Source organism: Elephantulus edwardii, unplaced genomic scaffold (genome assembly GCF_000299155.1).
Source record: "Elephantulus edwardii isolate Elephantulus edwardi_28Jun2011 unplaced genomic scaffold, EleEdw1.0 scaffold00270, whole genome shotgun sequence".
In the NCBI taxonomy this organism is placed as follows: domain Eukaryota; kingdom Metazoa; phylum Chordata; class Mammalia; order Macroscelidea; family Macroscelididae; genus Elephantulus; species Elephantulus edwardii.
In genome coordinates, this window is record NW_006400020.1 from 2,457,534 (window position 1) to 2,473,813 (window position 16,280).

Genomic DNA, 16,280 nt, shown 5'->3' on the forward strand with positions numbered 1-16,280 from the left:
TCCAAGGACCAGTCACTCCTTGCAACATGCCCAAAATATGTCAGATGAAACTTCAGAATCCTTGACTCCAGGGAAGAACACTCTGGCTTCACCCTCTCCAGAACGAACCTGTTTGTTCTCCTAGCAGTCCATGGTATATTCAACACTCTTCTCCAGCACCACAACTCAAAGGCATCAATCCTTTTTCTATCATCCCTATTCACTGTCCAACTCTCTGAAGCATAGCACATAACCGCAAAGACTATAGCCTGCATCAGGCGCACCTTAGTCTCCAGCCTGATGTTGTTGCACTTCAGTACTCTTGAGAGGTCCCTCACAGCTGACTTTCCCAATACAATTCATCTCCTGATTTCCTGGCTGCTGTTACCAAGAGTGTTGACTGTGGAACCAAGTAAACAAAAACTGTTAACTAACTCAATCTCTTCACCATCCACACTGATGCTGCCAATTGGCCTACGGGAGGGAATCTTTGTTTTCTTGATGTTGAGCTTCAATCCATATTGAAGACTACAGTCCTTGACCTTCTGTAGCAAGCACTTCCTCCTCAGTTTCAGCAAGCAGGGTTGTGTTCATAATGCAGGTTGCTTATGATTCTTCCACCAATCCTGATGCCACATTCCTCCTCGTACAGCCCAGCATCTTAGATGATCTGTTCTGCATACAGAGTGAAAAGGTATGGAAACAAAATACAACCCTGATGGATTGGAAAAAAAAAATAAGGCCCCAGGTATCAATGGAGAGCAACTGACATGTTTAAAGTAACTGATGTAGTCCTGGAAATCCTTTACAAGTCTTTGCTAGGAAATTTAGAAGACATATACCTGACAACTGACTGGAAGAGACCCATATTCATTGCCATTCTTAAAAAAGATTATACAAAAAGAAAGTAGAAATTAACAAATAATATCATTATATCACATGCAAGAAAAATATAGCTCAAGATCATCCAAAAACAGCTAAACCAGTGTACTAAAAGAGAACTACTAGAAATTCAGGCTGAGTTTAGAAGATGCCATGGCACCAGAGATATCATTACTGATGTCAAATGGACTCTGCCTGAATACCAGAAGAATGTCTATTTGTGTATTAAGGACTATGCAAAGGCATTTGACCCCACGGATCATAACAAACTACAGTTAAAACTGAAGACAATGACAACTCCAGACCAATTAATTGTGCATATATGAAACTTGGAACAAGGAGCTGCTGTTCAAACAGAACAAAGGAACACTGCATGTTTTAAAATTTTTTAAAAAGGTATGTGTCAAGGCTGTAACTTTTCTCCATACCTTTTAAATCCATATGCTGAACAAATCATTCAAGAATCAAGCTACTAATCTTAGTAGGGCTAATTATAAAAATAGCAACAGACTTCTTTTGAAAAACCACTAGAGGGTGAGCCATGAGCTGGTTACACTTGATGATACATAAAACAACAATGACAACTCTTAATTGTAATTTGAAAACAAATCTATTTCATGTTGGGTTCTAGACCAAAAGATCGGCAGTCTAAATCCATCAGCTGAGAAAAATAGGCAGTCTTCTGCCTTTAAGCTTTAAAGTCTTACAAACCTGATAGAGATGGCTGTTATGAGACGGACTAGAATGAACAACTATGAGTTTCGGTTATCTCATGTTTTCAAGCAGGTTTGCACCAATGCACAACTATGAAACAACATTCTCAGACACCACTAACAAAAACAGTCCCATATTTACTGTGGCTCTTGCATTTACTAATATAATGATCTAAAAAAAAAAAAAATAGAAGCCTAGAAGATACATCTTTGCTTTAAAACATTGTCCAAATACCTATTGAAAACAGAATCTGTTGTATTTTTTAACGAAATAACATAATATTAACATTAGAACATTAAAATAGCATTATTCTTAATCTATATTCATTGTATCATATTGAACATGATCTAATGATATAGCTTGGAAGGAGAAGTGGTATTCATTTCCTGAACAACATGGCTCCAGAAACTCTACAAAATTTTATAAACTCAATAGTTGTACAGGGGCTTTAGGCCTTTTGTTCATAGGGTCACTATGAGTCATGCTTGACTCAAAGGCAATCAATAAAACAATGATATAACATTACATATTCAATATATAATATTTTTCTAAAAGGTAACACCTTTAACAGAAAAATCAAAAGATATTATTGCATATAATTATTTTGTACGGTAGAAAGATAAACTTTATAAAACGCTTTTAATCTTACCTTGTATATTACTTAGTCAATACCCTCATAACATCTACTGTGTGTATGGCATAGTTGAGTAAGTGCTTTATAACTATTTCCCCATTTACACATTATAAAGATACCATAAAGAAAGTTTTATTATTCAAATTATTACTATAACCAGTTTCAGAAAAACTGAGCACAGAAAGGTTAAGAAACTTATCCTAGGTCCCTCAGCTGTTAATGTGTAAAACAGATATAGTAAGTGAGCAGTCCAGCTCTATGGTCTATGTTTTAAAACCCCCATGTTATATTGCCTCTTCTGTTACTCAATCACTGTAAAACGGTTTGCTGTCACGCCAAATATATAATAAATCCATCATTTTTCCTCTAAGAATTATGATCGCACAAACAGTTTAGGAAGCACAGGATTTGTTCCAAAAGAAACTTACATTTATGATAGTGATTTCAAAAATGTCCACTACATGTTTTATTTTCAACAATGTGGTGTTAGAATTTATAAAAATTACTTTATTATCCATTGCCTTAGACATGACCACATAGCCAGGTGGGGATGTGCACATTAAAATGCATCTCTGAAGCTCTACCCATCACCTTCAGCCACTTCCCTAGAGGCGTGGTCTCAAGCTTCCTCAACTGCAAGGTTCACTGTAATTGTGTATACTGCATTGAAACAGATGAGGGAGAGAATAATTTAAAAGCGATGTATGATATGGTATTATGGTTGGTTATCACAAGAGTCCACAATTAAGGCTGCATAGTGGAGTGTACTTGGGGGCGGTGGGAGGCGTGTGCGGAACTGTATACCAAAGCAAGAATTTTACTTTTACTTTTCAAAGAGAGAAGCTAACTGGATGGTGCTGAGCAGAGAGAAAAGTGCAGCATTGAATGAATGGAAATCCAAAGTCTCTGTAAATATTCATTAAAATTCTTAAAATAAAATCTAAAAAAAAAAAAAGATGTTTTTCAACCTCATCAGCTCAGCGGTAACACCAAGGTAAAGTGCTGCCTGACAGAGTCAGACAGAGCTGAGGATAGAGCCCATGAGATGGAAACCTCAACACCAGAGAAGAAGTATAAAAAGCAGCACATATCCTCTAAGGCTAAAGTTCCAGCATCAGAGAGATCTTGTTGTTGACTGAAAAGTTGTCTGAACTAACTGACAGATTGTATCCTCCATGGCTTGGGAATGCTATTTACTGCATCTGGACTTTCACTGTGTAATACTCTGCTTCCTCTCCCAAATCTCAAAACTGTTTCCCTTATGAACCTCACAATTGTGAGTAAAAAAAGATTCTGTGAAGTGTGAATGGTCACTAGCAATTAATTTCAAACCCAATAATTAACAAAAGTAGGTGCAGGTGCATGGGGGACCACATTTTAAGGGTCAGTTTTAGTCTGTGGACGTTGTTGATGGGGACAGTTCCCTTTTGTGGCGTTTGCTAAAGTCAGATTCAGCCATTGCCCTGTTACCTTTATTCCTTTTACAACAACAGAAGAAGCAATTCTGAGATCCGAATTTATTGCTTAAAATAATACTAAAGGCACTACTTGGGAATGTACCATCCAAGTTGGTACAACAGAATTCCTTCATTTCAGTGTCCTGGGAGAAGTACTAACTAGGAGTCAGTTTGGTCAGAGTTTCAGCTACACCATTTACAAAGTCACATGATTTAGAGAAAGCAATTGAAACTCTATAAGCATCAGTTTCCTAATCCATAAAAATAAGGTAATAATACATTATCATATTTAATGTCAAGACTACCATTTCTTTTAAGTGTGTCAGTGTCACCAGATCTACAACACAACTGCTCTCCTTTTGTATCAAAGTCAATGTATTGTTTCAATTCTAACTGAAATACCATTTCTCTGAGAAATGGTCACTGATTTCCCAAAATCAAATTTGGTCCTTCCTCTATAAACCCACAGAACGCTGACTTAATTCTGAAAAACATATTTAATTCTTCATGGTATAATACTAAACATTTGAATGCTTGTCTCTCCATTAGCAATAATAGAGTACAGTGGTTATGGAATAGAAATAAATGGTACTGGTTAAAGTCTGGGCTTTGAAGACATACTCTAGGTTCTGCCACCTACTATTCTTACTGTATCAATAAAAATTACATTTATATACAGATTTATTAATGTATCTTAAGTTTGTTAAAAATGGCTGAAAAAGCATAAAACCAGAAACTTCAGGCTGCAGAATTTCATGACAATGTTCCTGACATTGCATTTCAATCAATGATTCCTATCAGAACATTCTCTTCCTTCTGAGGGTTCAGTTTGAACCTGGAAATAATTATTTAAAGTTAGTATGTAAAGAAACTCTGCTCTTATTTTGAGGGTTTGGGTAATGATGTCAATGGTTAAATAGCAATTCTAAGTATTATATGGATATGCCAAATAGTTTCAAATATTAACAATTGGTACCAAATGGTTTCTGGTCTTGAAGTTCAAGACTCTAACAATATTGAGGTTATTTCATAAGATTAAGAAGCTATTTGTTAAGCTACAGTAAGTCGGTATGCACTTTAAGTACTCCTCAAAAGGAATTAAGTTCATTTTGTTTTATGACTTTATCTTCTGACATGTAATAAAGTCTTGAAAAGAAGGTACTATGACTTAAGTATTTAGTGGGAAGGAATTATGCTGCCAACTCAAAAGTATCTGTTCTCAATCTACTAGCTGCTCTGCAAGAAAAAAAGATGGCAATCTTCTCCTATGCATTAAATGTCTGAAAACCCACAGGAGGGTCAGCTGTAAGTTGGTTATGACTTTATGGGACACAATACCAAATTATAAGTGGGGTTTCAAATTTATTAAGGGACGTTGACCTCTAATAGGAAGTAACAAAAAATTTTCTAAAGTAATTTTTTTCCTTTAAACACAACACTTCTAATCATCAATTATATGTGTATTGACTTTTCTCAGTACTGTGCTAATACCAAGATAGCTAATACTAAACCTTCATGAGGTTTTCTGGACAGAGATTGAAAAGATTAGACCTAGATGCAAGAGTGCTACACAATATCACATTTCACTATCTTGTTCTCAAAGACAAAACGAAACACTAAGATAAGGAATAAACTGTTCATCGACTTAAGGTGTTAGCTCTCTAATGGATGGTACATTTTGTTAAATTTTTTTACGAACTAGAAAATATATAATATACAATAAAAAAAGAAAAGAGAAAGGGTAGGGAAAATAATGCATAATTTCAACATTTAAAAAAATAACTCTAAAACGATTTCTATTGCATCTATTACATTCAGAGTTTACAATAAAATGGAAGGGTTGGGTGGGGACTCCGCACTATCTTCATGTCAATTCTGACTCTAAGTGATGTTCCATTTGATTTCCAAAGCTTTGATCTTGACTTGATGACAATCAACAATAACAACTTTATTCAGGTGGCCTAGTGGCAAGAAACTGCACTGCAATCCCGAAGAGGCACATTTCTAGGCCCCAAGTCGCTCTACTGAAGGATAGGCAATCTCTTCCCGCGCAATTACCTGCCTCTGAACACCCACTGGGGGTCAGCTATGGATTAGTTCCAACCCTACAGTACACAGCAACAACAATCTTTATCATAGGAGACTGCTTTATCTTCCTCCTAAGGAGCTGATGGAATCAAAATGCCAGTGTTTCTGTCAGCAAGATGTAAAACATCATACTATCAGTGTTTCTGCGGTATGTTAGGACATGACAATTCTGTGCTGACTCAGACACCATCGACCCTTACTTAAGCAGTGACATACCAATACCAATAGGATAGATTTAAATAAAAATTTAACCAAAGAATTGACTGAGTCTTGACATAATTTTTATCTTCTCAAAAATGAGATTCTGAAATAACTTTACCTACTTAGGTTTTAATTTTCTCATCCATAATTTTCAGAAAACAAATGGTGCCTAAATTTCATTGGAAAAACCACAGGAAAGAAGTAGAGATGCTGCTGTCTGTTAAAAAAGAAAGTAGGAAAAGAAAAAGAAGAGAGGAAAGAAAGACAGTGAGAATGAAGGAAGATAAGACAGATCTTGGATTAACACACTGTTGTTTTAAATGGTAAGGAAAAAATATTAATCTTTCTAGAACTTTGTGGTACGATGATGCAAGTAATATGAACCTTTTATCCACAGCCTTCCATCTGTGACTCTAACTCCATGTCTGTGCCTACAACCTCCCTGTTAGGTTGTGATATGCCGTCGATTCAGATCTGACTCAGCTGACTCTCCAGTGCATTTTCAGAGGCTGTACACTCTATGGGAGGAGACTGATCTTCTTTCTCCCACAGAGCAGCTAGTGGACTCGAACTGTATGACTAGAAGTTGGCAAGAAAACTCCATTAGGTCCGTTAGGTCACCGGCACTTCCATAAGACCTGATTACTGGATAAATTTCTTTAATTAGGGTAATAGTATAGGGTAGAATTCAAGCCCTACTTTACTATAAAGTCTATCCCATAGCACTATCTTTAGTTCTCCTGGACACATGGTTTGTAGCCCTGAGAGCCTATATAAAGGAATTATTCTGGAAAGTTCAATGATTATTCCCCTGAGACAATGACTCTAACTAGATCTAGCTGTGTGGATAGCCAAGAGTTAACAGCCAGCAACCGATACCTGGCAACCAATGACCTCCAACAGGCTCCTGGTCCACTGTTGAAGTTAAATTACCAAGTACATTGGTGTACATCCTCCACAATCTCCCTGACCTGTCTGCTGTTGTTTGTTTTCTGTGAGATGATCTAGCAAAAGACACAGGAGGAAAAGAGATGACTAAGGGGAGGAAGAATAATGGTGTCAGAGATGATGGAGAAGTGCAGTTGTTTGGACATTTGGACCATTATTAACCATCACCCTAAAGGAACTGTTGTTATAGGTCATCGAGCTAGAAACCAACTCATTGCTGACCCTACACGAAGTTTTTTTGAGCTATAGTTGTATGAGAAGAGACTGATTGTCTTTTTCCTGTAGAGAAGCAGATGATTTCAAACATTCTGTCTTTGGTTTGGCAGTGCAACTCCTTACCACTAGGCCACCAGAGCTTGCACTAATCATTGTAAAAAAAAAATTATTGTAAATCTATTCTTCAAATCAAGTATGCTGCTGCTGTTATGTGCTGTTGAGTCAACTATGACTCACAGTAACCCTATGAAAAACAGATCTGCAGCCTATTCGACGTACCTGGTACCATCCGCAGAATCTCAGAGATGTTCAAGCCAACTGCTAGGGTCACTGTAGCAATCTATCTCATTGAGAGTCTTCCTCTCTTTCGCTAACCTTCTTCTGTCTTTGCCAGCATGATGTCTTTTTCGAAGGAAAGGCTTCTAAATTATCATTTACAGAATGTTCACAAAGCTTTGAGTTTTACAAGAATACCACCTTGTAGTATTGTGGGGTACACTTATCAGTGAACAAAATGAGGAGGCTGTATTAGGTTAGCTTGCTGAGGTGATCAGGAAAAGGTGGGTTTTTGTCACTAATCTTCTTTTAATAGCATATTGTCCTAATTCTTGATCAATATTTATATAGACCTTTATGTGTGAGTTTGATTTGATAAAATGAATTTTCATAAGCTAGAGAAAGTGAATTTTACATAGCAATATTATTTTTTAAATTTTTGGATTTTAGGTAACATTTTAAGCTTTAAGCAACCTTGCCATAGAAATGGCAATACTGCCTGAAACTTTTCATCAAAATAAAAACTACATTCGATATTATCACTTTGGAAAGCCCCTTGGGAAATAATGGCTTTTGGATTCTGCAAGTCAGCGTGACATGGCATGCAAAATTGCATCTCATGCTGCGCCAACCAGGAAAATATATGTCATCACCATGTGACATTCAGAATTTCATCTGGAAACTATAATCTTGTTCTGACTGCTAAAAAGGAGAAAGGAAAAAAAGACTGCATAGAAAACAATTTGGTTCAGTTTTTGCTGAATTCTTGCCAGTTCATGTAAAATCTAGAGTAACACACTTATTTCTAGAGAATTCTGTATTATTAAAACGTTAAATGTACTTATAATATCTTGGTGTTTTCACAGAGATTTCAAAATAATTTACATTATAGAACAAATCAGGTATTATGAAAATTCCAATTAATGAATAAAACCCTCTAGAAACAGATAAAGTTATAAAATGAATATAATTCTGTTGAACATATCTATATTGTAAAAAATGGTATAAAACAAAATTGCTTTCCTCAATTTAATAAAACTTAAGTTTAAAACAAACAAAATCCATGCTAAAGTATGCATTCTTTCTTGTGCATTCCATGCCTTTTTCATCCTAACTCTTTTCTCAATATACATTTGCAATGCTTTCATAATATTTATTTGTTTATAACAGAAGTGTGTGAATTTGGCTTAATTATTAAATAAAAAGAACTCTGTATTTAACACATGCTGTGATAAATGATAAAAAGAAAAATTTAACTATATAGTGGATATAACTCTCAGTAATTATATCCAGGACACATGTTTCTTCAGTAATGTATGATGTAGATCTTATCACAGGATTAATTCCTGAGAAATATTCAGACTCACTGCCTGCACATATCACTTATTGCTCAAGAAACTAATAATCAATTAGCATATTCAGTGATCAAAATCTCACTTAAGACTTTGCTTAAAGAATCCCATTCATTTTTACTTCTTTAATCTTCAATTCACTCCTGAGTATTTCTTTTTAAATATTACAGGCAACATATGTCTGGGTTTATCATGGTATGTTAGCATTCTCTCATCTAGGTAACTTAAAAAATCCAGGGGGGGAAAAATTAAAATAATCCAGTGCAACACAGTAGTATAAACATATAAATCTCAAAGAAAAAGAATTTTAAGCTAAACACCATGATTAAAGTAAGCAATTTCTAGTACGCATAATTCCATTAAAAATCCAATATATTTCTTAATATCAATACTTATTTTACAATGTAATTAGAAACATACTTGCTCAGCATTCAAACAATAAAAAAGAAGAGTGGCTTGGTTGCTTAATAGGTAATGTGTTGAGCTGCTAACAAAAATGTCAGCTGCTCTAACAAAACAAAACAAACAAAAAAAGATGAGGCAATATGCCCCTGCTAATATTTACAACCTAGGACACCTGATAAAAACTAACGAGAAGGAAAAATCAACTAGATAGCCACAGATTTGAGAATTACTGGAGGAACAGGTTTTGAGTATGGGTTCATACACATTAGAAATTCATAATCTACCAGCAAAAATTGGACATTCTCCTACTTAAAACCACCTTCAGATTTATAAGCCCTAAAGAACTCTAGCCTAATGGTAAGGAGTCATGCTGTTTAGAATCAACTATTCCTTAGCAAAGCCTAGACATTCGCTTAAAGTCACCCTTTGAATTATAATGTCTAAGGAACTCTAGGCTAGCAGTAAGGAGTTGCGCTGCCAACTCAAAGACACACATTTCAAATCTATCAGCTATTCTACAGGGGAATGATGGGCAATCTCCTCCCATGTGATTTACTAACTCTAAAAACCCACTGGAGGGTAAGCACTGAGTTGATTCTAATTCAACAACATAGACAAACAAGGACCTCTGGTAGCACAGTAGACCATATGTGGCAATCCTAATTAAAAGGCTGTATGTTTCTGGAGGCTCATATCCACTAAAATCTAAGGGAGAAAGATGAACAGTCAACCCGTTAAGATTAATATTCATGGAAACTCAATGGAAAGTAACTATGAATTGAAATAGACTCAAAACCAGGGAGTTTCTTTTTTTTTTTTCCTTTTTGATAGAATAGCTCTCTTTTTTTTTCCTAAAGGAATTTAAAACTCTGAATAACATATTAAAATGATGAGAAGGAACAGCAATGTCATGGTCTGTTTCTTAGGAGGAATACATTTCCTGTATCTGAAATGTATGACACTTGCCTTGAGAAATGATACATTTCTTGATTATTTCCAATCTCTAAAACAGTACAATAAGCATAGTACCGCTGGTGGAAATTGCTACTGGTATGTGACCCGCATTTTTTTGTTACAGAAAATTATACTGATTCAAAGATACACAGGCACAACTACACTGAATTTACTATTTTAAAAAAGAAAGCTGTACAATGATACAGCTAGGGATGATAGAAGGAGAATTGATGCCCTTGAGCTGTGGTGCTGGAGAAGAGTACTGAGTATGCCACTGACTGCTGGGAGAACAAGTTCCCTGGAGAGCGTGAAGCCAGACTGCTCCTTGGAGGCAAGAATTCTGAAGCTCCGTCTGACATAGTTTGGACATGTTGCAAAGCGGAATCTCCTTGGAGAGGGACGTCATGCTTGAAAGGGTGGAAGGACAGAGCAAGACAGTAAGATCCTCAATGAGATGGACTGATTCAGTGAATGAGATTATGGGTGTAGGTGTATCAGAGACAATAAGATTGTCACAGGATAGAACAGGGTTTAGGGCTGTTGCACACAGGGTTGCTATGAGTCTAAGGCAACTCAACAACACATAACAACAACTACATACTACCAATCTACATTCTTACCCAAAATGTCTTAATTGTAGTTGTTTCTACCATTTTCAAATAATACAATTTATTTTATTAATTATAAAAATTAGTAGCTGTATTTTATTGTGCTTTATTCTGCACTTTTTTGATTACTTTTTTGATTCCGTTATAGTTAACACTATAAATTCACTGATCAATTTAATACTCTCTGAGAGAATGTCTCTCATATATTTTTACATTGAGTTGTCTTGTTTTTCTTATTGATTTGTAGGACCCTTTGTAGATTCTGCATATGAGAACTTTATGAATAAATTAATAAACTATGAATTACAATTTTTTAAAAAGTAGTTTGTTGGTAGTATGTAGGGGAAAAAAATCTATTTATTTAGCTAGTATAAAGGTACAGTAGTAAATTACTTGACTACTAGAGAATTCTAGTTGCCTAGCTGCAAGCAGCAACCCTGAAGATTTGTGGTTCAAATCCAGCAGCTGATCTGAGGGAGAATGATGGTTAATCTCCTCCTATGACATTAACTGCCTCTGAAAATCTGCTAGAGGGTCAGATATGGGTCAGTTCTGACTATGATAGACAAGAAAACTAGCTAAAAGGTCGTCCATTCAAATCTTTCGGCTGTTATGAAAGAAAAACTTGAGGTAGTCTTGATGTTGAGAAGTAATCCATATTGAAGGATACAGTCCTTGAACAAGTATAGGAAAGGATATCCCTGACACTCACTCTTCCTGATTTAAACCATGCAGTTTTCCTTGCCTTGTTGAGACAACAGCTTCTTGATCTAGGCATAGATTTCACATGAATACAAATTAAAATATTCTGGGATTCCCATTGTTCTCAATGTTAGCCATAGTTTTTGGTACTTCACAAAGTCAAATGCCTTTGCATAGACAATAAAGCACAGAGATTCTTCTACTATTCTCTGCTTTCAGCGAGGATCCATTTCACACCCATCTGACCTACTTTGATATAATACTTAAAACCAAACTGAACTGTATTTGTCAGCAGTTAAGACTCTTACTCTTTTGGGTTTGGGTTTTTAAGAAATTTGTATTCAAGCTTTGTTAAGATATGTCTAGAGTAGCCTTTATATTATGGGATAGTTCAGACCCATGACTAAAGCATGCACCTTTGAGGGTGTTCCCCTGAATGTCCACAATGGTCCTTAAACAGTCTGTACTCAGGACAAAAGGAAACTCAATGCCTCTAGCCTAGTTTGAACTCTGGGAATCAATCAGGTGATAGTTCTTTACTTACTCTTTGTCCAATCTTACTTAGTTTCAGGCCACACATACAAATTTTACAATTGAGTAAATATTGAATGAACACCCCACTGCACTTTCTGGAGCTGTTTTTCTGCATGGCTTTCTCCTCTCAAGAATTGTCCTACACTTTGTAAATTAGTTTTGCCTCTTTAAACTTTGAACTTTATCTCCAAAACTGAACAAGACTTTTAAGCTCACTCTCGGACACCCTTCCTTGCCCTGTGGCTGGACTGTATTTCCAGCAGAATATGAGCCTAATGCTAGGAATTATAGCATTTGTTTCCTTTCTACTAGGGATCATAGCCTGTGATGCTATTGTTCAAATCATTGGTTTTGGTTTTATTTTTCATATACTTTATCCAAAATTAGTTCTTTATGGCCAATATAAAAATTCAGTCCCACTTAATCAAAAACAAAGCTAAAGTTCTAGATTTTTTAAATTGTGGCATCATCTACTAAATTGTCTACCATTAATTATCACATCTTCGTCAGCTGAGTCGGTTTCCCAGTTCACCAGCTCTTAACCATGTTTAAGGAGTTTAAATTAAAAAGCCTTTAATAGGGACACTAACTTTTTGTTCTACCTGTGGGATAATCTGGAGATGAATCTGGATGATGGCTATACAGTATGTTGAATATAATCAGTGTTGTGGAATTACACATGCATGAAAATGCTGAGTGAGAAAAATCCCCTGTTACATAATTTTAGCACAGTATTTCTCTATTATCTCAGCACTGCATTTATGTTGCTTTAGGATTATGAAATTAGAGCATGTGAAACAAAAATGGCTTGCATTTTTCAGAGATAACATTTATGGAGAACACTACTTTTTAAATGTTTGTTTCTAGTACATACATTTAAGAGTTCCAAATTACAATTCGTAACATTTCCAAAAACATAGGGTGAACAGATGTCAATTGGATTTTAGAAGTTGCCTTATTTTGAAAGGTATACAGATTCTCGACAAGATGATTTAAAATTCTGCAATAGTATATTAGCTTCATGTGGAGCACGCTTTATCCTCTCTTGGACTGTCCTGCGTGCCTATATCACTGAAACAGTACGGTTCAGCTGTCAGCACTTCCTCAACCATCAAGCACATGCTCTTCACTGCAGCCAACTACTTAACACTGGTTAACTGAGACTTGAAGAAGAATAGGCCTGATTACTGTGGACTAATTAAAAAGCAAATCATGGCCAGAGCAAGTAAAGCAGGCTTTGGTCTTAAAGTGTCAAAAATACCACATGACTTACTGGGACTGGACCTAACAGCAGTAGTGGACCACAGGTTGAAAATATGAAAAATTATTTTGGGCATAAAATTTACATTTTCCTACTGTAACACAGAAATAAGATCTCAAAAGCATTGTTATCTTTACCATCTAAAACCAATCTCTGTGTCATTGTATCAATTCCAATTTATAGAGACCACTGGCATTGTTTCTTATTGTATAAATTCTTACCAGGGAAGGTGGTCAGAAGGAGGAGGGTACACTGTTAATCTTTCTTCTGAGCAGTTTGTGAATTAGATTCATAAACTTTTTAGTTAACAGCCTGACATGTTACCATGCTATCCACTATACCGTGAGTCCCTTTATCTTACCATTGTAATTACATTTTAAAATATAGGAGTTAATCACACTACGATTTAGGCATAAAATTGAAAGCACTTGAACTTTTTTCCATGTTTAAGAAGGTTCAAGATGAGTGTATTTTAAACTGTGCTTTGAGTGAAAGTTTATAAAGCAAATGGGTTTATCACTCCACCACTCATATACATTTAGCCATAACACTAACTACAATAGTCCTAACATAATGGCATTCTTCCCACTTCCTCCCTGTGATTCTCATTTTCATTGATCATTTTATCCTTCCCTTTACTGATTCTGAGCTTCTCTCCGGGCAAATCTGTCATTCTGATCTTACTCCGTTGACCGTTATAAGGAATTAAGTGCCTCCTTGGTGGCATTACCACCGTTTATATAGCACAGGAATTCTTTTTCAAAATTGTGTTTTATGCCCTCATTTATATACCTTGTGTTTTAGATAATCACTATCTTCCTTTCCCGTCTCCTTAAGCCTCCCCTTCTTCTCACCCCCTTGGCCTTTTAAACAATAATATACATCTTTTGCCTATTTGCTAATTTTATTAGTCATACTGTCCTTTGAAAGTTCTGTCCAGATTTAATCCTCCCTCTTCCTGATCCTTTACAGTGTTGATTGTACTTTCTATTTCTGCTCTCCTGATCCATCCATCCTAGTTACCCATCTAGTATGACAACAGCATCTTTATGCCGTATTTGTCTTTGGTTATACTCTGTGAGAATTATTCTTTGACACTACAGCAAGACTAAGCTACTATTATAGGAACCAAAAGTCTTTTTTCTCATCTGTTAGTCTAATACTCACTGTCAGCATCCATGAAATGGTGGCAGACTAACGTGTTCACTTAGAGACAGGGTACATTTTCAAATGCTTTCCAGTTCTGAAAACATACCTGTTACTGTTTTTGTCTTTAGTGGGCTGCTAGCATATTCAGAGGCCTGATATGAATGCTGCTTTGCCAATGGAGCACTTCCAACGGATAGCTCATCCTCTTTCCGTCTGTTAAATGGCATAACTAGAGGAACAGTGACCACAGGCTGCTAGAAAGAACAGAAAGAAGTAAAAGGAAAAGATGGATGGTAACTTTTGTTCACTAGGTAACTTTGTATCTTGCACAAACTGAAGGTGAGACTTCATTATTTTTACATCAACCAATCATATATTACCTTCTCTCTCATATACACTTAAAATTTAAATTACAAATCAAGCACATTTACAAGTACTGTTGTCATCATTGTAAGGTGCTGTAAAGTCACGCATGTTTCATTGTGACTGTATAAACAAGATCTGAATCCTGTGCCAACCTTAAAATCACTGGCACAATCAAGCCCATTGCTGCAGTCACTATGTCAATCCACCTGTTTGAGGGTTTTCCACTATTTTGTGTAAATCTTAGATACAAACAATCCAGAAACAGCAAAAGAAAATTAACATTTTAAATTATTATTTGCAGAAAACAAAAAATTATCTATATAAAAAAATTTTTAAAAGAACACAAGAGGGATATACTTTTTGAAGTTATTTACAGGTCAAGCTAAACCATCTGGTATTTTTTAATTGCCAAAGCAACAAAAAAATATCTAGAGTAAGAGAAAGCTGGAAAATAGTATCATCTCATACTGAATGCATGAGTACTGAGCTGGACAATAAAGTGGCTGTTTCATCTTTATCCACCCAAATAGAATCTGATGTCACTGCTGATGACGCCCAAGACAGTCTTATCAGATTTGGGGGAAGGAAAAAAAAAGTATTTTTGAGTTTGCTACTGGATCAAAGATCAGTGTGGAACTGGGAGGAAAACAAACATCAAAATGTTGGGTTTTAGCCACAAACACAGAAGGAAATTATAACTTGAGGAACAGCTGCAGTGTAATGTAATGTTACCTTCAAGGTCATACAATCACTATTATGCAGATACAAATTTACACTCCAATCATTTCATAAGACTAAAGTTATTTCAATAACGAATAAGCTAATATACATGTATGACCCTGTAATATCGATAAATTATTTTTTGCATTAGTTAGTTATACTGAATGAAAGGAAGATAAAGCTGAAATGGTGAGTAAAAAGGAGTAAATATTTTCTGGAAATATCACAACACAGAGAAACAGATATCATGCTTAATAAATAGTCAAAATGAAAACTCTTGTAAACAGTTTACTGATCTTCAAAACTAAACATTGGTTTGTAACACAAATACAGTGAAATACACTATTAGATTCTTAAGAGAACCTATTTCAATAATTTTCATATACACTACAAAAATACATAAAAAAAACTATGTATGCAGACAACCGTTTGCTATTCATATATTTGTCTTTATTTATGGACTTTATATTTGACAATAAATAATTACTACTGTTACTAATCTTTTCAAGTTGATGTAAACATTAAATATTGCTAATAATAATGATGGGCCCAGTAACTGTATTTGCTATTTCCTGTTATTTTTATATCAATTGGTAATAATTTAGACATACTCTCAAATATCTCTAAAATTCAACTATTATCAAAAATTGTTTCTTGTTCTCTTGATGACCATGTCAGTGAGGTAGACTACTTTTACTAATCTTCAAAATGGCTGTCTGTATTGAAAGATAATTAGGAGGTTTAGGTTTCCTATTAGATTCCTCTGGTATTCCCTGCTTTCAGCCAAGATCCATCTAACATCAGCTACAATATCTCTAGTACCACGACCCCTTC

The 16,280-nt window shown here is 35.4% G+C and overlaps 1 protein-coding gene across 1 annotated transcript in view; it reads right to left on the reverse strand.

The window, feature by feature from the left end:
* VPS13B (vacuolar protein sorting 13 homolog B (yeast)) overlaps nt 1-16,280 on the reverse strand; it is a 387,771-nt gene that overhangs the window by 68,086 nt on the left and 303,405 nt on the right. The window contains exon 20 of the mRNA XM_006900014.1: nt 14,467-14,614. Coding sequence (XP_006900076.1) covers nt 14,467-14,614 — 148 coding nt within the window. The remainder of the gene's footprint in view (nt 1-14,466; nt 14,615-16,280) is intronic.